Genomic DNA, 19,188 nt, shown 5'->3' on the forward strand with positions numbered 1-19,188 from the left:
GGAGTAAGAAGGCTTCATCAATAGGCTCCCCTTGATCGGGTGGCCTGTAGTAGACACAGTTGCCGTGGTCCCTGATTTTTACCCATAAGCTTTCAACCTGTTCATGGCTATTCTTCAGTGACAGAAGACAAATATTGAAGGCAGAAGGCAAAATACTGACATTTTTAGATTTGAAAGGTTTGGATGTAGCTAGTTTCTCTTTCCTACTCTCCCATATATTGAGGAGACCTTTTTCCACTTGGAGCATGAGCAATATTGAAAATTAAGGTATCAGTGGTTTGATATGGAGAGTGGAGGAGCTGTGTAACTTCAGACAGAACAGCTCTGTATGCCTTTTTGATACTTCTGTCTTCCTTTAGGATTTCATATTCTACTTTAAGACATGAGTTTTAATAATTACTATGTGAAGTTAGTCCTTCAGCCTTCCAAGGCGTGGGTATTAGGAGACACTGAAGCTCTGCTCTCTGATCTCTACCTTTGGATACTACTGCTGAAATTTAAGGGAGGAAAAAAAAAGTACTTGTGGTATTGGTTATTGGTCAGGTCTGCTTTGGAACTTCTGAAGTCTTTTATTTGAAGTACTTCAGCGGTCTTCTGTGATATGTAGGCACACGTTTTTTTGCCTTACCCAGTAGTCTTCCACTAACTTAGAGGAGTGAGAAGTCTGCCAACATACTGTGGTGGTGGCAGCATCTTGCAGGGAAGTAGCTTCCCTAAAGCTTTGCATCTGTGCTGCTTCTAACTGCCTCTGAGTATGGAAGTATCAGACTTGGGCTTTTGCAAATACTATGTTGTCTGCTACTGTCAAACCATATGAGCCTGCAGTCGTTCCAGAGCTGTAATATTTCCAAGACAAATTACTTGTAGAGTCATTACTTGATGGGTAGATAGTTTTCAGATGAGAATTATTGAACACTAACCTTCACAATTAGCAAATAGTGTATAATTAAAAAAAGATAACACTGTTTAAATGTATTGAGATTTCCAGTTAGCGTTTCTAAGGTGGACTATGTATGCAAATGCGTGTGCCCTTTGCAAAGTAATTTGAATAGTTTTCAGAAACAAAACAAATGGACTGTGATAGAAAACAAATACAGATATAATTTCTAGCTTGTAGCTCAGATTGTTACAATGTCCCTAACTGTCCCTATAACAATTTGTTGGCTTTCTTTATCCATTCAGCCCCATCCAGCATTTAACATTTTTAAATGTCAGGTTTCTGTAGTACAGTGTAACCATCGGTATCATCTACCTTTTTCAGGAGATAGTTGACAAAGAGGGACACAGCAAAGTGCTGAGTTTCACGATTCCGTCTTTGTCCAAACCTTCAGTCTATCATGAAGTAAGTGACATCTACAACATAATGTTACTGATTGAGAAAGGCAGTATACTTTGTGGGCCTGTTTGTTAAGAATAAAAGTGAAAAGTAGTTTCAATTTGTGACATGATGACATAGCAGCATATTTCTCAGTCTTCTGAGTACTACTGACTGGTCTCTGACGCCTCTTCAAGACTGAATAGTCATAACTCCGTAATATCCATGCACAAACTATGTTTTTTTCTTCTATTCTGAAGCCATATATCTTATCTAGTGTAAAATAACTTCTCAAATCTAAGACAGTTAAGCAGTCAGATAACCTTAAGCCTGTTGAAAATCGTACAAATGCCTGTTGTACAAATATGGTGATGCTGATCGTTGTCTATTTTCACTGGCATTGTAGCAAGACTTCAGGTGGACATGTTTTGAATGACCCTTTTTCCTTTAGCCTTCCAGCATTGGTTCCATGGCTCTCACTGAAGGAGCTTTATCACAGCATGGTTTGTCCAGGGTTGTATACAGTGGACCTCATCCTCAGAGGGAGATGTTAACAGCACAGAACAGGTGAAATTGTATAATGGGATTTTGCTTGAGAATCACTAATGAATCTTAAGTTCTTATAATTTTTCATACAGTTATAGACTGAGGGTGGATAGGTGTATGTTTTGTGGTGTGGGTTTTTTTAAGCACTTATGAATATAGATGACAGAAAAACTAGCAGCATATACTACTACATGAAGAGGGAAAGCTTACAGAACCAAATTAATCTGTTGTCAATTTTATTAAAATAAACACCAAATCTGTTCAAGTGACTTTTGCAAATTTCTGTGTAAACTTGTTTTCTTTTCAAAACTAAAATTGGTAATGTAATGTTTCTTGTAAATCCCAGGTTTGAAGTGCTGACATTCCTTCTGCTCTGTTACAACGCTGCCTTAAGCTACATGCCTGCAGTTTCTCTTCAGTCGTTGTGTCAAATTTGTTCAAGGTAATTTCTGTAGGTTGATTACACTTAAAACGGCGTTTTCAACTTGAAATGCAATCACTGAACTTTTTTTTTTTTTTTATTGGAAAAAAAGCTTCAAGTTCCCAGAAGCTGTTTGTAATTTTGACTTTTTCAAATAAGCGTTTACAGCTTTTAAAGTATCTCTTATATAAGTTTGGGTTGAGATATCAGACTGGGAAAGCAATGACCTGGCTTATATGCAGTGCTGTTAAGTGGAGAAGTTAAATCAAGGGAACTGTTTGTTTTTAATTGAAGTAATTGTAGGTGGGTTAACTAAATAAAGTCAGCAATGTCTTCTAAATTTTGGTAAATTTTGCATTGCAAACTTACTAAATATATTTGGATGCTGTGCAAGTCAAAACTGTCTTGCAATTATAATAGATCTTGAAACTAGAAATCGTCCATTCCTACAGATAGTTTGGGTATTTCCAAAATCTGCTGTTACTTCAAAACACAAAACAAACCTCCCAAAAAACACCACAGCTTTAATTACAATGTCTATTTTTGATCCATTTCTTTTTCTGAAGAGGAAGAACTGGTAGTAAACATGTCTAGCTCTAGATTTTTTGAAAGCGGACTTTGGGTTAGGGAAAAAATGAGAATGCTCTCATTTCCAAGAAACCGTTACGTGTGATTGGCCCTTGCTTTCCTGGAGATGTCTGAACACCTGTCTGCTGATGGGAAGTGGTGAATGAATTCCTTGTTTTACTCTCTTGTGTGTATGGTTTTTGCTTTGCCTGTTAAACTGTCTTTATCTCAGACCATGAGTTTTCTCACTTTTACCCTTCTGATTCTCTCCCTTATCCCACCATGGGGGTGTGAGCGAGCAGCTGCGTGGTACTTAGTTGCTGGCTGAGGCTAAACCACAACACCCAGGAAATCCAAGAGAGACCTAGAAGTTAACTACAGCAACTTTTTACCAGTTACAGTTCCCAGGTTCCTCACACAAACAAAACATGGTAATGAATGCCTGTAAGATACTTTCCTCTTCACAGGAGGTGAGAGAGCATGGGAGCACTTGGCAATGTTTACAAGATCTTGACAAGATCTTTGTTAAATATGCTGGTCTAAAATTTAAGGTAGAAAATACTTAGAAGCTACAGATTGTGGACAGGAGACTGATGTTGCTTATTCTGCTTGATTAGGTTTTGATTGTATTTGGGATAAATAATTTTCTAAAAGCCTCCAAAAAAACCCCAAGCAAATTACAAGCAGATGCAAGCAAGTCTTTCTACTTAAAAATGTTGAATGTTAGGACACTGAATTATTTGATACTATAAAATTTTATTTTTATCTTAGTTCTTCATTCCCTACTGGTTTTGGCATCCATGTTACTCTTCTTACTGAAAATATCACCCTGACAGCATTTTAGGGATTCAAGGCAATGTGTCAGAAGACCAGAATATCTTTCAGTATCGTGTTTGGATGTGGTGCTAACAAAATTCTCAGAAGAATCTATAGGATAACTCTTTTCAACTGTTCTGAGCAGTGTTGAATTTAAAGTTTCTTTTGCAAGTTCTGTATGAAAGCAATCTACAATGAATGTGCTTTCTTCTAGTAAGTCTAATTCAATTTTTGTGACTTTTCTAAGGGAGCAAAAGCTTCTAGTACTACTTATTTGCAAACATGAACTGTAAATGTGACAATTGCGGCACAAAATATTTTGTGCTGATCTTAAGTGTTGTAAATCCAGATTTTTGCATTTGGGCATCTTCAGTTACTAAATCTCTTTCCATAAGAGTATCATCTTACTCCGATGTAAAGCGAAGCAGTTCTGCTGATGTCATTCTAGGCTTTTTAGAGGAAGTAGCTCAGACTAGAGTAGGGCTTGTTAAAACTCATCAATACTGGTATTAATAGAGTGTCTGTATTAAGGTCTTTTCTATATAACTGATCACGTTCCTACTGCGAGTTCACTGTTTCCTCCCAAAATACTTGACTGTGTCCCTATACAGTAGCATCTAGTAAATGCATAAATAAATACATCGGCATAATGATGACCAGATTAGATGGTTTTTATGTAAACTAGCATTTTTGTTTAAACTGGACACTTACTTGCTGCTGCCTCCACCCCTCAGGCTTTACACAACACTGAAATGCTTATAATTTTAGTGGATTATAAGTGTCATCTTTGAGCCAAACCATTGGCAGAAATTATGGACTGTCTGGAACTGAAGTGTTGCCCAAGTTACATAGTAATAGCCTGTTCTGGGGGATAAAGAGGAGGAAAATGGGATGGGTTTTTTGTGGGTGAATTATTCAACCTAGTTAGTTTCAGTAACTGGCTCATGTGGTTTAGGAGTAGGTAAGAGTCTGAAAAACAGCTTCCATGCTTTAATTTCTACCATACATGGACAAAATAAAATAAGAAAGGATGAACTAATTTGGTTCCAACATCTTAAGCATATCTAACAGAAGAGTCAATTTGATTCACTTAACTGGAAGTAAGATTTTTGATTTAGCTATCTGTGCATATGCTTTGCAGGTGAACTCTATATATATTTTAAGATACAAATTTATTTGCATTCTGGTTTCTAAAAATTTAGAGTTTTAAGCCATTTGAATAGTGAGGTACGAATCACAGTGCAATTTGAAGTAATGTACTCCGAACAATAATAAAATTGGAGTTTAAAATCTAAATCAATAAGCAAGAAGTGCTTAAATAGTCTGTGCTTCTGGCCAACAACAATGTGAAATTTAGGGGAAAACTTGGAGTTATTTACAAATTAGTATGTTTGGCTACTCTTGAAAAGCAAAATTCAAAACTAAGCAAAATAAATTCTTTTTCTTAGAAATACAATTTTGAATTGTTGAATTCAGTCACTTAAATCTTGGTTTAGGCCAGTTTGAGAGGTCTGTATTTCGGGTTGTAAATTTCAGTGAGAATTATAACTAAATAATTGGCAGTTTTTAACTGCTAGAGAGTAGCAGTTAACCAACTCTATAAAGTGGCAGCAAAAGCCTACAGTTTGTGGAATTACATTCAATACCGGATGAGTACGTAGAGGGTAGGCACCTGCATTGGGGCAAACCCCGATATCAGTACAGACTGAAGGGTGAATGGGTTGAGAGCAGCCCTGTGGGGAAGGGCTTGGGGATACAGTGCGACATGCTCTTGCAGGCCAGAAAGCCAATCATATCCTAGACCACATAAAAAGAAGCGTGGCCAGGGATTGAAGGAGGTGATTCTCCTCCTCTACTTGGCTCTTGTGAGACTCCACCTGGAGTACTGGATCCAGTTCTGGGGTCCTCAGTAAAAGACAGACATAGACCTGTTTCGTAGACCTCCAGGTCTAGTGGAGGGCCACAAAAATAATCAGGGGGCTGGAACACCTCTCCGATGAAGAAAGGCTGAGAGAGTTGGGGTTGTTCAGCCTGGAGAAGAAAACACTCCAGGAAGACCTTATTGCAGCCCTTCAATATATATAACAGAGGCTTACAAGAAAGATGAGAGAAGCTTTTTACCAAGACCTGTAGTGACAGGGTAAGGGGCAACAGGTTTAAACTGAAAGAGCGTCTATTTTAGATTGGACGTGAGGAAGAATTTTTTTTACGATGAGAGTGGTGAGGCACTGGAACAGGTTGCCTAGAGAAGTTGTGGATGCCCCGTCGTTGGAAGTGTTCAAGGTCAGGTTGGACAGGGCTTTGAACAACCTGATGTAGTGGAAGATGTCCCTGCCCGTGGTAGAGGGTGTGGAAATAGATGATCTTTAAAGGTCCCTTCTGACCCAAACCATTCTATGATTCTTCCTTTATAAACATCTCATAATGTTTTCGTTTCCTTGCATGTTGTCACTACTGTGGCTTACTGTCTTTCCTGATTTAAAATTTGTTGTTGTTGTCGTCGTTGTTTGGAGATACGGTGATATCAGCATGAAGATTCAATTTAGATCATACCAGGTGCAAAGTACATATTGGGAGAGTTGCTGAACCATAGAGGTCTTGAGGGCCCTGTCTACTTTTTTGTTGGGGTGTGTGGTGTGGTTTTTTTTTTTTTTTTTTTTCCTGAAGTAGCCAAAGCAGAAGATGAGTTGTGGGATAGAGGAGAGGAAAAAAGTGTCGTAGGTTAGTGGCAAAGTTAGTATTAATAAAAAAAGGCTCCTGAAATATCTATTACAGATGTAATTTGAAAGGTATTACAACACAATCGTAACTCAATTATTTTTTTCTCTGGAGAAAAAAATAGATCTAAAAGGAATTTTACAAGCTTTCTCATATTAAAGCTGAAGAATTGAAGCTTTCTGAGGCTAAACCTTCTAGTCTATACTCTGAAGAAGGAAATACTTCGATTAATGTCATTAAAGGTCATTCCAGAAGTCCAGTAATAGCTAATTAATTGAATATTTAACTACCCAGTATCTTTGATTTCCAAAATGTTTTGACTGCAGAACCTGATGTGGAATTTGGTTCAGAACTAAATTCTAAAGCTGACTTTTACTGAATTTTAGCATAGTTTATGAATGTGACACTTCTGGTCTCTTTGCGTGAAAACTTGTATGCAACTTCCATATTATATGCTTCTGTGTCTAATATTAATAGTTGCTATGCTGCTTTATTTTCCTTAAATACCATTAACTTATTTTTTTGTCTGTTCTGCAGCAAATGCATGGATTCAGAGTGACCTTTACTGGTAGTTTTCTTGCATGTTCCACTGTAGTATAAATGTAATATGAGTGTCTAGGATATCTCTGTTTTGAAGGATTTGAACTCTGCCAGTAGAGGGCATACCCTTCTTCCATAATACAAAATAATCTGCTTCAGGACAGGGTTGTTGATGGATACCTTCCTGTGGGTCTACTGTAGTTAAAATGTATACTATCTAGCTTTGAGAGTTCTTTACCATAGTGATTCTACAGTATTTGCTAATGACAAATGCATGATTTCTTTAGAATTTGTGTCTGCGGATATCCTCGCCAACAAGTGAGAAAGTACAAGGGAGTCAACAGTAGGATTCCAGTTTCATCTGAATTCATGGTGCAAATGCTAACAGGGATTTATTATGCATTGTAAGTTGTTTTGTTTTTTTTTTAATATGCATACAAAATAAAGAAATGTCAGATTAATTCCTATACTATTCTAGGCATGCTATTTTATTTTCTAGTGGACAGATGCAGCGTCTAGCATTAAGGTACTCGGGAAGAGAACATAGTTCTCCAACTAGTTAGCTGAAGTTATCTATGTCATACTGGGGAAAGAAGGCTATAACAGCGCTTAATAGGTGTAACTGATGATGTGAAAAAAATCTTTCTAAAAAACGTTTCCAGCTGCTGTCTGCTGTCCGCATTTTTGCATGCTTAGTTTTGATATCAGTCTAGTTAAAGAAAAAAGGTCTTATTATTCTTTCCCTGAAATACTGATGTCATTTACCCTTTAACAGTCATATTAACGTGTGAAGCTCTCTTATTAACTGAAATAATTAGAGACTAAGGAATACTCAAAAGGTGGAGTAATATTAAACAATCCTGTTTGAATTTCAGAATGTTTCATGACTAGCTGATCAATAACTAATTATGTTGGTTTTAAACTGCTCAGGGTGGCCAATGAAAAAAACCCAAACAACTTTGTCTCCATAGATGCTACTTCAGAACAAGTTCTCTAAATAGCAGGCTTACTGCTAATGAACAAAAGTAGTTCAACTCCTTTAAATTAATCTCTCAAGGAATAATAAACCTGTAAAGGTTATGTGACCAATAAGGTTCATCTGTTGATATAGATGCTTATTATTATGTATATATTTACCGTTGTAGTTATAACGGAGAATGGGATCTGGCTCGTAAAGCTATGGATGACATTTTATATAGAGCACAGCTGGAACTATATCCAGAACCTCTGCTGGTAGGTGTTGTATTTCCACATTTTTTTGAGTAGAATTTTTAGTTTAAGAAATCCTTCCTGTGAATGTGCATGATGCGACATCATGCCAGGAACCTAAATCCCATGAAATCTATGTGGCTATGCTCATGTGAATAGCTAGATCTGCAAGTATACACACACACACATGGGAATTTTCAGTGTACTTAGTTATTTTGTCATCTTCCCTAGTGAACAAGCTATTTTCAGTACAACACTTCTAAGTCTTGAAAGACTTAGATGATAGTGCAAGAAGTACTTTGAAGTTCATGTTAAGTAATAGCCACATCTTTAAACTGGAAACTTTGTTTTAAAAGGGGACAGGTATTAAATGTAACTTAGTTCTGAGAGGTAATTGCAACCAGCATTCTTATGACCTGTGCAAAAAGCTAGTGTGCTTTTTGACCTTAAACTGGAGTTGTACATAGTATGCTTCCTGGAGTAATAAGAATCCCCTGACAGAATTCTTCTTCTAAAATTTGGATCTTCATGTTAAGAACTTAACTGCATCTTTTCTGTTCTAGGTTGCTAATGCAATAAAAGCTTCGCTGCCTCAGGGTGCCATGAAATCTAGTAAAGAAGGTACAAGATGCATTCAGGTTGAAATTACACCCACTTCATCCAGAATATCGAGAAATGCTGTGACTAGTATGTCTATCCGAGGGCATAGATGGAAAAGGCATGGTAAGAAACACATTTTACAATGAATTCTCAGCTTTTTACAGTGTTTTTTTAGTGTTTAGAATAGTATTGAGAATTTTGTTACTGCACATCTTCATTGCTAGTAAGCCAATACCAGTTTGGAGGTTTTTATTTTCTTAACTACTGAATGGGAATCTTAGCACAGTTCAGATGAAGTATCTTCTGTATTTCCTTAATCATGTTTAAAAAAAACCTAAACAAAACCACACACAAAACCTCTTTGTTAAAGGGAGCTGTACAAAGTTATTGTGTTTTTTTTTTTAATTAAAGAGGCCAATGTTCCTGTTTTCTTCTGAAAAGTAGAGGATAGTATCTGAAGTGAAGCAAATATTTAATGATTTTATTGCAGAACCTCACCTGTCTTAAATTACTTAAATAAAAATGGGATTTAAGGGTAGAGGGATTAATGACTGTTTTTTTGGTGTCATAGTTTAACCCCGGCCAGCAAATAAGCACCACACAGCGCCCCCCACTGGGATGGGGGAGAGAATCAGGAGGGTAAAAGTGAGAAAACTCATGGGTTGAGATAAAGACAGTTTAATAGGTAAAGCAAAAGCCGTGCATGCAAGCAAAGCAACACAGGGAATTCATTCACCGCTTCCCATCGGCAGGCAGGTGTTCAGCCATCTCCAGGGAAGCAGGGCTGCATCACATGTAACGGTTACTTGGGAAGAAAAATGCTGTAACTCCGAATGTCCCTCCCCTTTCTTCTTCCCCCAGCTTTATATGCTGAGCATGACATCATATGGTATGGAATATCCCTTTGGTCAGTTGGGGTCAGCTGTCCCAGCTGTGTCCCCTCCGGGCTTCTTCCCTAGCCCCAGCCTGCTCGCTGGTGGGGTGGTGCAAGAAGCAGCTGCTCTGTGTCAGCACTGCTCAGCAATAGCTAAAATATCCCTGTGTTATCAACACTGTTTTCAGCACAAATCCAAAACATAGTCCCATACTAGTTACTATGAAGAAAATTAACTCTATCCCAGTCAAAACCAGCACATTTGGGCAGTATAATATAAAGACTTTCACAAAGTAGAACACAGGTCTGGGCTGAGAAGTAGGAAAAAAATGGTGCTGAATGTACTGCAAAAGGAGAAACCTTATATTCCACTTCTTCTGCCATCCTCAGATGAGGGAAGAGCCTCTGGACCAGTGATCAAAATTGGCAATGGCTTGTTCTGCTGGGCTTGTAATTCTGATGACAGGCTAAGCGAGTGAGTGTAGATAAGAATGCTCTTTTAATGGGTTCATTAAAGATTTCAAAGTAGTATCATAAAAATTTCCATATGGTGTGTACTGTATTGGCTTTTGTAGTATACGGACAGTTCAGTTAGAAAAATACTGCCAAGTTACTTGTAAAGGACTGAGAGGTACTTCAGGTAAGTGTTGAGAAAATTATTTATAAATATGCTGGTAGAAGTTGACTTTAAAATAATGATAGAGCTTTCTGAGCAGAAATGATACACAGTGGTGATAGTAGTACCAATAGTTAGCTGCCAGAGGGGATGAGGGGCAATTTCTTTTCAATTGATTAAAAACTGCTTAAAACTGTCAGACAAAGCCGAGGAGCAAAACATTAGTGTCTTTAACTGGAGTGAAGTGCAGTAGCAAGTCATTACTGCAATCTCAGGACTATTAAGGACTTAATTATTTGTTTTCCTTTCTTCAGGCTTACAGTGGCTAAGCAGGGATTACTGACCAGGTGCAAGAAAACTGTATGATAGCTTAGCTTTTAAATGGATAAATGCCCTCTCAAGCTTGGCAATTTTGTCAACTGTTATTTTTGAGTGGTTCTGATACTTGTTCAAATGAGGTGGTGGAGGGAAACACAGACTGGGGATACTGAGTGCTAGTTAATTCAGAGGAGTTGAAAGTGTATTAAAATAAACATTCCCTTCTTTGTGTTTGTGTTTACAGAAAAAATGAAATAAAAATGTTACAGAATCAGTATTGGAACCATCCTTATAAGACTGCAATTTTTTCAGCAAATACAGAAACCTAGAAGTTTTTACAATTATTGCTGCCTTGCATGGGGTGGTGCTTGATGAAGTTCAAGGAAGAACGGGTGGGACAAGTGTGCCTTGCAGCAGATAACAGTAAGGTGAAAGGAAAATCAGAATAATAGTAGGACTCACAGAAATGGGAGGAATGATGCGTTTTATGGAAGTCTCATAAAGCAGGACAAGTTGAGAGAAACAGTGATAATCTAGTTAGTATGACCCAAGTGAGGAGTAGTCTGTGTTTAAGGATGAGCATTGAAAGATGATTAAGGACTCTTACAGAAAAGCACTTGTCAACATTTTGTTTGGGTTATTGGGAAAACTTTCGATTTGTCTCGATGGTACAGGATTTAACAAAGAGGAAGAAAATCACTTGGTGTAGGGCAGGGGTGGAGGGGAACTTGTCTAGCAGGTTGTGGGAGTAGTGGTAAATTTGAAGGCTATGTAAACATTAGGCTAGTTTAAAGGCCAAAATGGTGTCTATGGTATCTTTGACTGACTGTCCGATTGTCAGTTAGTTTTAAAAGGTAGATGTTCCATGCATATACCACTTCAGCTAATGTCCTCAAAATTTTCATTATAAAATACTAACAAAATTGTTTGTGACTTGATAAGCCTTTTTAAAGTCAGAGTGCGTAGTCTCCTGATTTCAAAATTCCTAATAACATAATTCAGTGCCCTACAATTCCTGACGAAAGAAAGATATGGAATAGATCTTCAGGGTCAGCATGCAGAAAGAATAATGAGGCTTGTGCTTACAGATGCTTGTTTGAATTAAAATAAATACTGGAATTGGTAGAAATCAGATGACAAACCTTGTACTTCCTGACCATTATTTTCTCTTCCACGATGTAAGCGGAAGAAAATCTGTTCAGATTAACTCAATAAAAATGAGTTGTACAAATGGATTAGGAAACTAGAGGAGACAGCTGAGAGGTAGTTTGATCTTATACATTACATGGACCAGAAGACCTGATGAAGCAAAGTATCGCTTGGGGAAGCAAGGGCAGCAATTTTCAATCACTAGCTATTTGTGTAAAATAAATAAAACAACATAATTACAGCCAATCACACTTCCAGCTGAGAAGCATGGGTTTTATTTTTTAATCTTTTAAAAACATTCAGTTTACTATCAAAGTTTTCAGACATTAGATCATGCCAGCCTTTGCTAGAACTCTAGATTGACTTCATTTTTGAAAAAAGGTCGACTTAACATTTAGTCTTGATGTTATACTCAACCCTGTAACTTGTTCATTAGAGCTGTTACCTAAAAGGACTTTTTAAAAATCAAATAGTTACTGTGAATTTGGACTTCTAAGGTAGGTACTTTAGAGGTACTAAAAGTGAAGGTCGTTTGCAGAATGGATACATCTAATCTCAAATGGGTGGTATTTATAGAGTCAGTTGATACTAGCTACCACTTATCAACAAGTTTAGTGCTATTGAATTAGATTGCCTATAAATCATAAAGCTCAAAAAGAGGGGTGTTAGCTCCTCTATCTAGCATTAGTTTTTTTTGTAGTGTTCGTGTTTTAAACACAAGCGTTCAGTGGCATCTCCACTTGCATTCACACACAGAGGAAAACCAGAAAAATCATAGTGTGTAAGGGACATAAACACCTAAATGAATGGTTATTTATGAAAGCTAGGAAAAAAAACAAAGCAAGCCTCAGCAATGCTTTCCTTACTAATGTAAAATCTGCCAAACTGCCCCATGAAAGGGTTGTTCAGGAAAAACTTCTGTGTGTAGAGTTAATGCATGTAAGACAGACTCTGTAACAGACTAAGAAAAGCTAAACAGATGTTGGTAAGATACATAACACAAAAACAAAGACATGAACCAAAGAAGGACAAGATGTTATTTTTTTCCCCCATTTCAGAAATTGACTTCCATGTAGCACACAATGTTTAGAAACATTAGTCTTTGAATCTCTGTGGAGAGAATTTTCTTACTTTTTTTGAAACAGCACAATTCCTGAAATAGTTTATAACTTTTTGAGGAATCTGGAATTAATGTTAATTTTGGGATATGAGCTTGATGGTTTTGTAAATAATTCAAAATGCTAACATTGTTGTGCAGGAAATGCAGCTTGAGCTTGTGGTGGTTAAAATTGAATTACAATTCAAATGGGCAATTTGCCTGTGCAATCTGAGGTAAATGATGTAGACAATCATAATAAGGTAGGCTATAATTGAAGTATCTTTTTAATTCTTAGCAGCTAGTAATGATGAAATGCATTTATCAAGGTTGGCTGTACTACTCAAAGCATTCAGAAATGTGACTCCAAATGCATTTTCCTTCAACTGCTATGGGCATATTTTTATTAACTTTCAAACTGACATAATTATTCAGTTATGTCTCTATACTATTTAGCAGTGTCCCTTGTTTTCTCTTTTGCTACATTGCTTTGTGTACTGGGTATTAATATCTCTTTCTCAAAGGATAGACCCCCAGAGTTGTCCACCTTGAAGCAGTATTATCTTCAAAACCAAGCACTACAAAGCTGAAGGTTTGTTTTAGGTGTTCTTAAAAGTTTTAAAATAAGGAGGGGATGCTGCTATGAAGGACATAGATTGTGTAGTCTTACCTCTGACACAAGACTGTAGATGCTATGGTAGACAGTGTTAATTGGAGTTGAGATACCCGGTATCCCATTTTTACATTAATTTCCTCTTGTAGCTGAATGTTAAACTCAGAGAAAGGTATTTTCCCTTTCATCAGAAATAGTTACTAGCACTTAACTAAAAGATTAGACATAATTGAGCTGAATAAAACTCTTGGGTTGTTTGGGGTTTTTTTAATTCCCCAGTTCATTGTGGTAACGGTTACACAGCTGTGGGAATGCAGCAATGATGGGTAAAGTGTTGATATCACAGTAGGATATTACATTTAGAAATGCACACCACCAAACAACAATAACTAAGTATTGCTACTATACAAAATCTGTAACAACAAAATTCTTCCCCTGTTCCTCTGACTTCTGCTCTGCATTCTGAATCTCCTTTCTTTGGAGCTGGATGCTGTTAATTAGTGCTTTTCTGCCCTTGGTGGGGAAGGGACTGATAGTAAGCTCTGTTCTGCCCTCTTCTTTCTGGTGTCCTGGCTCTAAATGAAGTTTCTAGCAGAATCAACTTGTGCATATGGAGATCAGTGGATCCTGGGAAGAAGTTCTGCTGAAATAAGGTGCCTGTAGCTGCACTGATGGGGTAGCAGGAAGGTGTTTGAAGATAGTCACAGGAGTGGCACAGGTACCTCACCCTAGTAAAATTGACCAGTGAGACCTATCGGAGCATTGATCTTCTCAATAACCTTTCTGCTCCTGTGTTTTTAGAAAAAAGGCTATATTTGGTGGTGGTTGTTGTTATTATTACTATTGCACTTCACAGTGCTCACTTGTTACCTTTCTTACTGACAATAGAAGAGTTTTGCAGAAAGTGCTGTTAGAAGGAGTAACACTTGGAAACAGTTCTAACTTGAGTTTCCTGCCAAATATCAGGAAGTTAGTGGCTAATAGCAGCAATTATTAATGCCATTTCCTTTGGATAGTACAACTTGTGAAATAGATACTTTCATTAGTTGTTGACTAGTTAAACAATCATGATACTTAGCATTTGCAGGTAAAATCAGGGATAGCTCTTACACCAGGGGACAATGTCGTCTGTACCTGCCAGAATAACCTTCTAGCTCTGCGACTTACTTCGTTGTTGTGATAAGTGCAGACAGCACAAATGCTAGCGAAAAGCCCAGCGCTGGAGCCCACTTGACTTTGACGCACACTGTGCCCACACGAGTCCTCAGTGTGGGGACAGGGGGAGGAGAAGATCCCCTCCAGCTAAAAAGCATTAGAGCTGCTGCTGTGATAAATCATCTCATCATAAATTCCTCTGTTTTTGGTCTTCGTACTGTCAGTTAAATGTCTGTACTGCCAACTTCTGTCATGTGCAGTAGCAAACTGGCAGTATAGTCTGGGTGGTCCTTACTTAATCCTCAGGTCTGAAAGAGCTGCCTTATGAATTAAAACACAGGTTGAGCTTTATTCTGAGCTGTGCTTTTGGTGCATTTTTAGTCTTGTCAAGTTTGTGGCCATAGTGTTTGCATATAGTATGCATATATAACATATAGAATATATAACTAATACAGCATATAGTGTAGTTCTTGTTCTTCACTTGTATTTCCGTGGTATGCATCTTTGTGGAGGATGTGCCATGACTGATGGCTGTAACTGTTGTCTTTTTTTCCTTCTCCAGGCCACCTAAATGCAGTTTAGTGTTTGTAGAGCTAGCGCTGATAAAGCAGTTCTGAAGACCTTCAGACAGTGAGAGTACTTCAAACACTGTGGAGCTTACAGGTCGCTAGGATTGTAATTTGTTACTCACATATACTTGTAATTTCCATAACGTTTCAACTCCCACCCGTTCTTATTTTCACTTTTTTTCCTCTCGAGAGTTCATCCTTTTCAAACCTGTCTTCATCAAATGTGGACAGGCATCTTTCGAGTTGGGATTTGTTTTACCAGGACCTTGTAGGAACTATAGCATTCTCTTCACTAAATATCATTATTAAATATGTTGTGCTTACATACAGCTATTTTTCTCACACTGAGCAGCAGTGGAGTTTTCTGTTTGCTTGGGGATTTTTTGCTGTATCTGCAGGAATCTTTGACTGTCTTGAAATAATTTTTTGGCCAGGCTGAGCACTTGTATATCTGCTATTGATAAAAAGAAGTAATCTTAGAACCAAGATGCATTAGTTTTTGCCTTAATTTCTTTTTTTTTCCTCCCAGTGCTACAGAAAGTTGTGGTGCTTTCCCTCCCCCTAGCTTAGTCCCTGTTTTCTCAACTGTACTTAGTAACTGGCTTCTGGTGACACACATAAGTTTATTGCAAACTAATTAGTTTTAAGCTCATATAAGAAACTTACAAAGGCTGAGGAGATCAACATATATGCTATATTATTAGTAGGTGGCAATAACTGCAGTAAAACTCTATAGATTTTATCTGAATAAGTTAATTTTAGTAACTGGAGAATTTTCCTACTTGTAAATATCTTTCTGGTTGAAAACAGTTTTTTGAAATGAAGAAAGAAAATGGAAGTCAAAGTGTGCTTGAGTTGGCTTGGTTGTTTCACTGTTAGTTTTCAGGCTGAACACTGTACAGCATCATGACATTGTATGTATAGAATTTATAGTATTACTTGATAACACATGAGGCTGATACACCATTTTATTGTAAAAATAAGTTTCACTTTAGCATGGTGGTACAGAGAATATAGTCATAAAAGTGAATTATGGAGAGTTATTTGATATCTGATAATCTCTGAATGTTTGTTTAATGATCCTCAGAGACTTCAATTTTGAGGGATCAAGCATGGAGCTTTAGTATGTGTATGCAGGCCAATAGTTGGAAGATTGAAGCCTGCAATTTAAAAATAAAGCAAAATTCCATACTCGCCAATGTTGCTAATTAACGAGATTAATATGTGAACATCTGCTTTAATTCATAATGCTTTAGTCATCTGTATCTGTTGGCTTTTTTTTCATGTTTTGTTTCAGACATCTTTTTTTTTTTTTCTTATCCATCTTTAATTCTAGAGCAACCAGAGAATGTTAATGATGCTACTGAATTGGGCAACTTTATCATACCTGAGATTAGTGTCACAAGTGTGGCTGGAGAGAGGACCGGGAATGGGGAAAAGAGCAGAGCACTAGCAGAGAATGATGTTCAGCATTTACAGGGAGTACAGGAAACAGCTGCAGATCCTAGAACTGACAGCAAAGGCATGCCAGAAATCAGGAGACAAAAATCTGTAAGAAAAATGATGGAGGATGGAATAAACTCATCTGGCAGAGTGCAGTTTTAGCAGAGCACTTGTAGCTGCACTCTAAGGTACCACTGTTGATTGAAAGGGTCACTGCTGCATGTTTGGAGAATTAGAGTATGCAGTTAATATATTTGCATGTGTAATAACACAAATGCATGTACTGCACACAGCTTTGTCTGTGCCACAGACAATGGCAACATACTTACAAGTGGATTTATTTAATCTGGAGAAAATATGCTGTGACACTCAACATACCTTTGAGTTTATTAAGCATTTTTATTGGGTTTACAAAATCCAGTGATAAATGGCATGAAGAATCCATCAAAATGGATCTGAAAAGTATCTCGCTGTGTACCTCAGATTTCCCAGATTCCACCTTTCATGGTATACTGGAGATCTCATGTTGTGCTTGAGTTTCCAACTCACACCACCAGACCTATGATGCAGAAGATGACCTTTCAGTCCTAAAGAATTCTTGGGTTGCTAAATGTGCAGGTGCCATATTGGGTGTCCTGGGGCATTGATCACATACCCCTACAATTAACGAGCTTTGCAAAATCATGTATTGGAGCACTTGCTCAAAATAAGATTGACACTTTTTTTTGTTCTGTGTGGTATCTTCTAATCTGTAAGTTTCTAATCTCCTGCATGAATTAACAAGTCTGCATTTTTGGTTTTGTTTTTTTTTTTTCAAAATCACTACAAAATGAGACTGTGGGCATGCTTTTTGATCTAGATAATGCAGCATTATTTGGTGTAACTTTATATCCTAATGAACCTTAATTCCAAAATGTAATGGAATAGGTAAGTGTTTTGTCTTCTCTTCTCTGTTCTGTTGCTTTATGGCTTCATACTTGTAAATATAAAAATCTAGCAATACATAAAATCATGAACATGAGAAAGTCAATTGCTAATTCTTTACTTCTTTTTCTACCATGCAGGTAATACTGATTTAGCAATACAAGAAGAACTGATAGAAGTATCTGAAACTGATGAAGGGTTTTACTCTAGGGCTACTTCTAGTACAAGTCAGTCTGCCCTATCTAACAGCAGCAGCACAAGCAGTAAGAACCTTTTAGGGAAGAGCCAACGAAGGTCTGGAGGAAGCAAAGCTGGAGGAAAAGAAAAAGAAGGAGAAACCTGCAGAGAACACTTGTCGCGAAAACAAACTCAGAGAGCCATGAGTGAGAATCTAGAGCTTGTCTCTCTGAAGAGACTGACACTGACAACTAGCCAGTCCCTGCCTAAACCTGGCAGCCATAGCCTGGCGAGAACGACCACTACTGTGTTTAGTAAATCCTTTGAACAGGTCAGTGGTGTCACAGTTCCAAATAATCGTGGGGGTGTATCTGGTACAGAGGCAAACAGGTTTTCAGCTTGCAGTCTTCAGGAGGAAAAACTGATATATGGAACAGAAAGAACAGATCTTTCAATTTTAAGCAAACAACCTAATCAGCAGCGACCTCCTAGTATTAGCATAACTTTGTCAACAGATTGACATCATTAAATTGGCAAGTATGAAAACTAAAATATTAAGAGTTTATGCTGATATTGGTACATTGGTACATTAAGCTCCTTAATATGCTATACATTACTTTCTTAAACCTCAAGCCCATCAATTCTTTGGCTCACATTTGACAGTAATAGTGAATATACAACTGTTGTAATTATTTTTTGTCAACTTCTAATAGCTTGAAAAGTTCCCGTTTGACTTGCCGTATTTATACTCCTGATTGCTTACAGCTTCATGTGGAGTTTACGGCTTCACCAGTTTAACAAGAATTGATGGTTGTTTAGCCACTGACCAAGACGTGTGGCTGTTGACAAATGCACGGTATGGGAACAAATAGAGCCTCTTTCCCAGATTCTGCTTTTCACTACCACTTGGCATAGGAAAAACTGCAAGTGCTTTTTTTTTTTATTTAAGAGGAGTCTTGCAGTATGGGCATCAAACTTTGTAACACCATTGTAAGGACATAAACATTCTCTTATATTAGCCATGAGAAAGCTGTGCTTACATCTAAGGTTAGAACTAGAAGCATCAGTTTAGTGTTTAATGTTATGGCGGTTTTTGTAACGGTAGTTAGTACGCATTGCAACGTTCATACTTCTTTATGCCTATGTGAGTCTGAATTATAGGTGCATTTTGGTTTTTTTTATATGTCTTTAAAACTGGGCCAAAAGTCATACAGCAGCAGTACTTGTGGATGGGAGTTCTTATCAGCTGCTATAATAGTCAGTCTTTAGACTTACAAATTGTGTGACAGACTCCATCTTTCTTTCAAATTCTTAAATATCAGGCACAAAGTTACTAATGGAAAAGTTGCTGTCATCAGTATTTTTATTATTTATGGGAAGAGATGTGCTTATGTAACAATGTTATGTAGGAAATAAGGTATGAGCCCTTTGCACTGAATCAAGCAAATCAGGAGTGTGAATGTGTTTAACATGAACTTCTTACTTGAGACTAAGAGAATACTACCAAAGGATGTGTACTTTC

General features: G+C 37.4%; 1 protein-coding gene across 1 annotated transcript; it reads left to right on the forward strand.

Moving 5' to 3' along the window:
* Positions 1-1,261: 1,261 nt before the first annotated feature.
* Positions 1,262-18,324, forward strand: FAM126A (family with sequence similarity 126, member A; the record flags this gene model as incomplete). Its single annotated transcript, XM_010282304.1, has 7 exons — positions 1,262-1,342; positions 1,767-1,882; positions 2,208-2,303; positions 7,211-7,327; positions 8,069-8,156; positions 8,696-8,855; positions 17,630-18,324. Coding segments are annotated over 7 exons (1,215 nt in total), but the record flags the coding sequence as incomplete, so codon positions are not given.
* Between the last annotated feature and the right edge of the window lie 864 nt (positions 18,325-19,188).

This window comes from Phaethon lepturus, unplaced genomic scaffold (assembly GCF_000687285.1).
Source record: "Phaethon lepturus isolate BGI_N335 unplaced genomic scaffold, ASM68728v1 scaffold4170, whole genome shotgun sequence".
Classification (NCBI taxonomy): Eukaryota; Metazoa; Chordata; class Aves; order Phaethontiformes; family Phaethontidae; genus Phaethon; species Phaethon lepturus.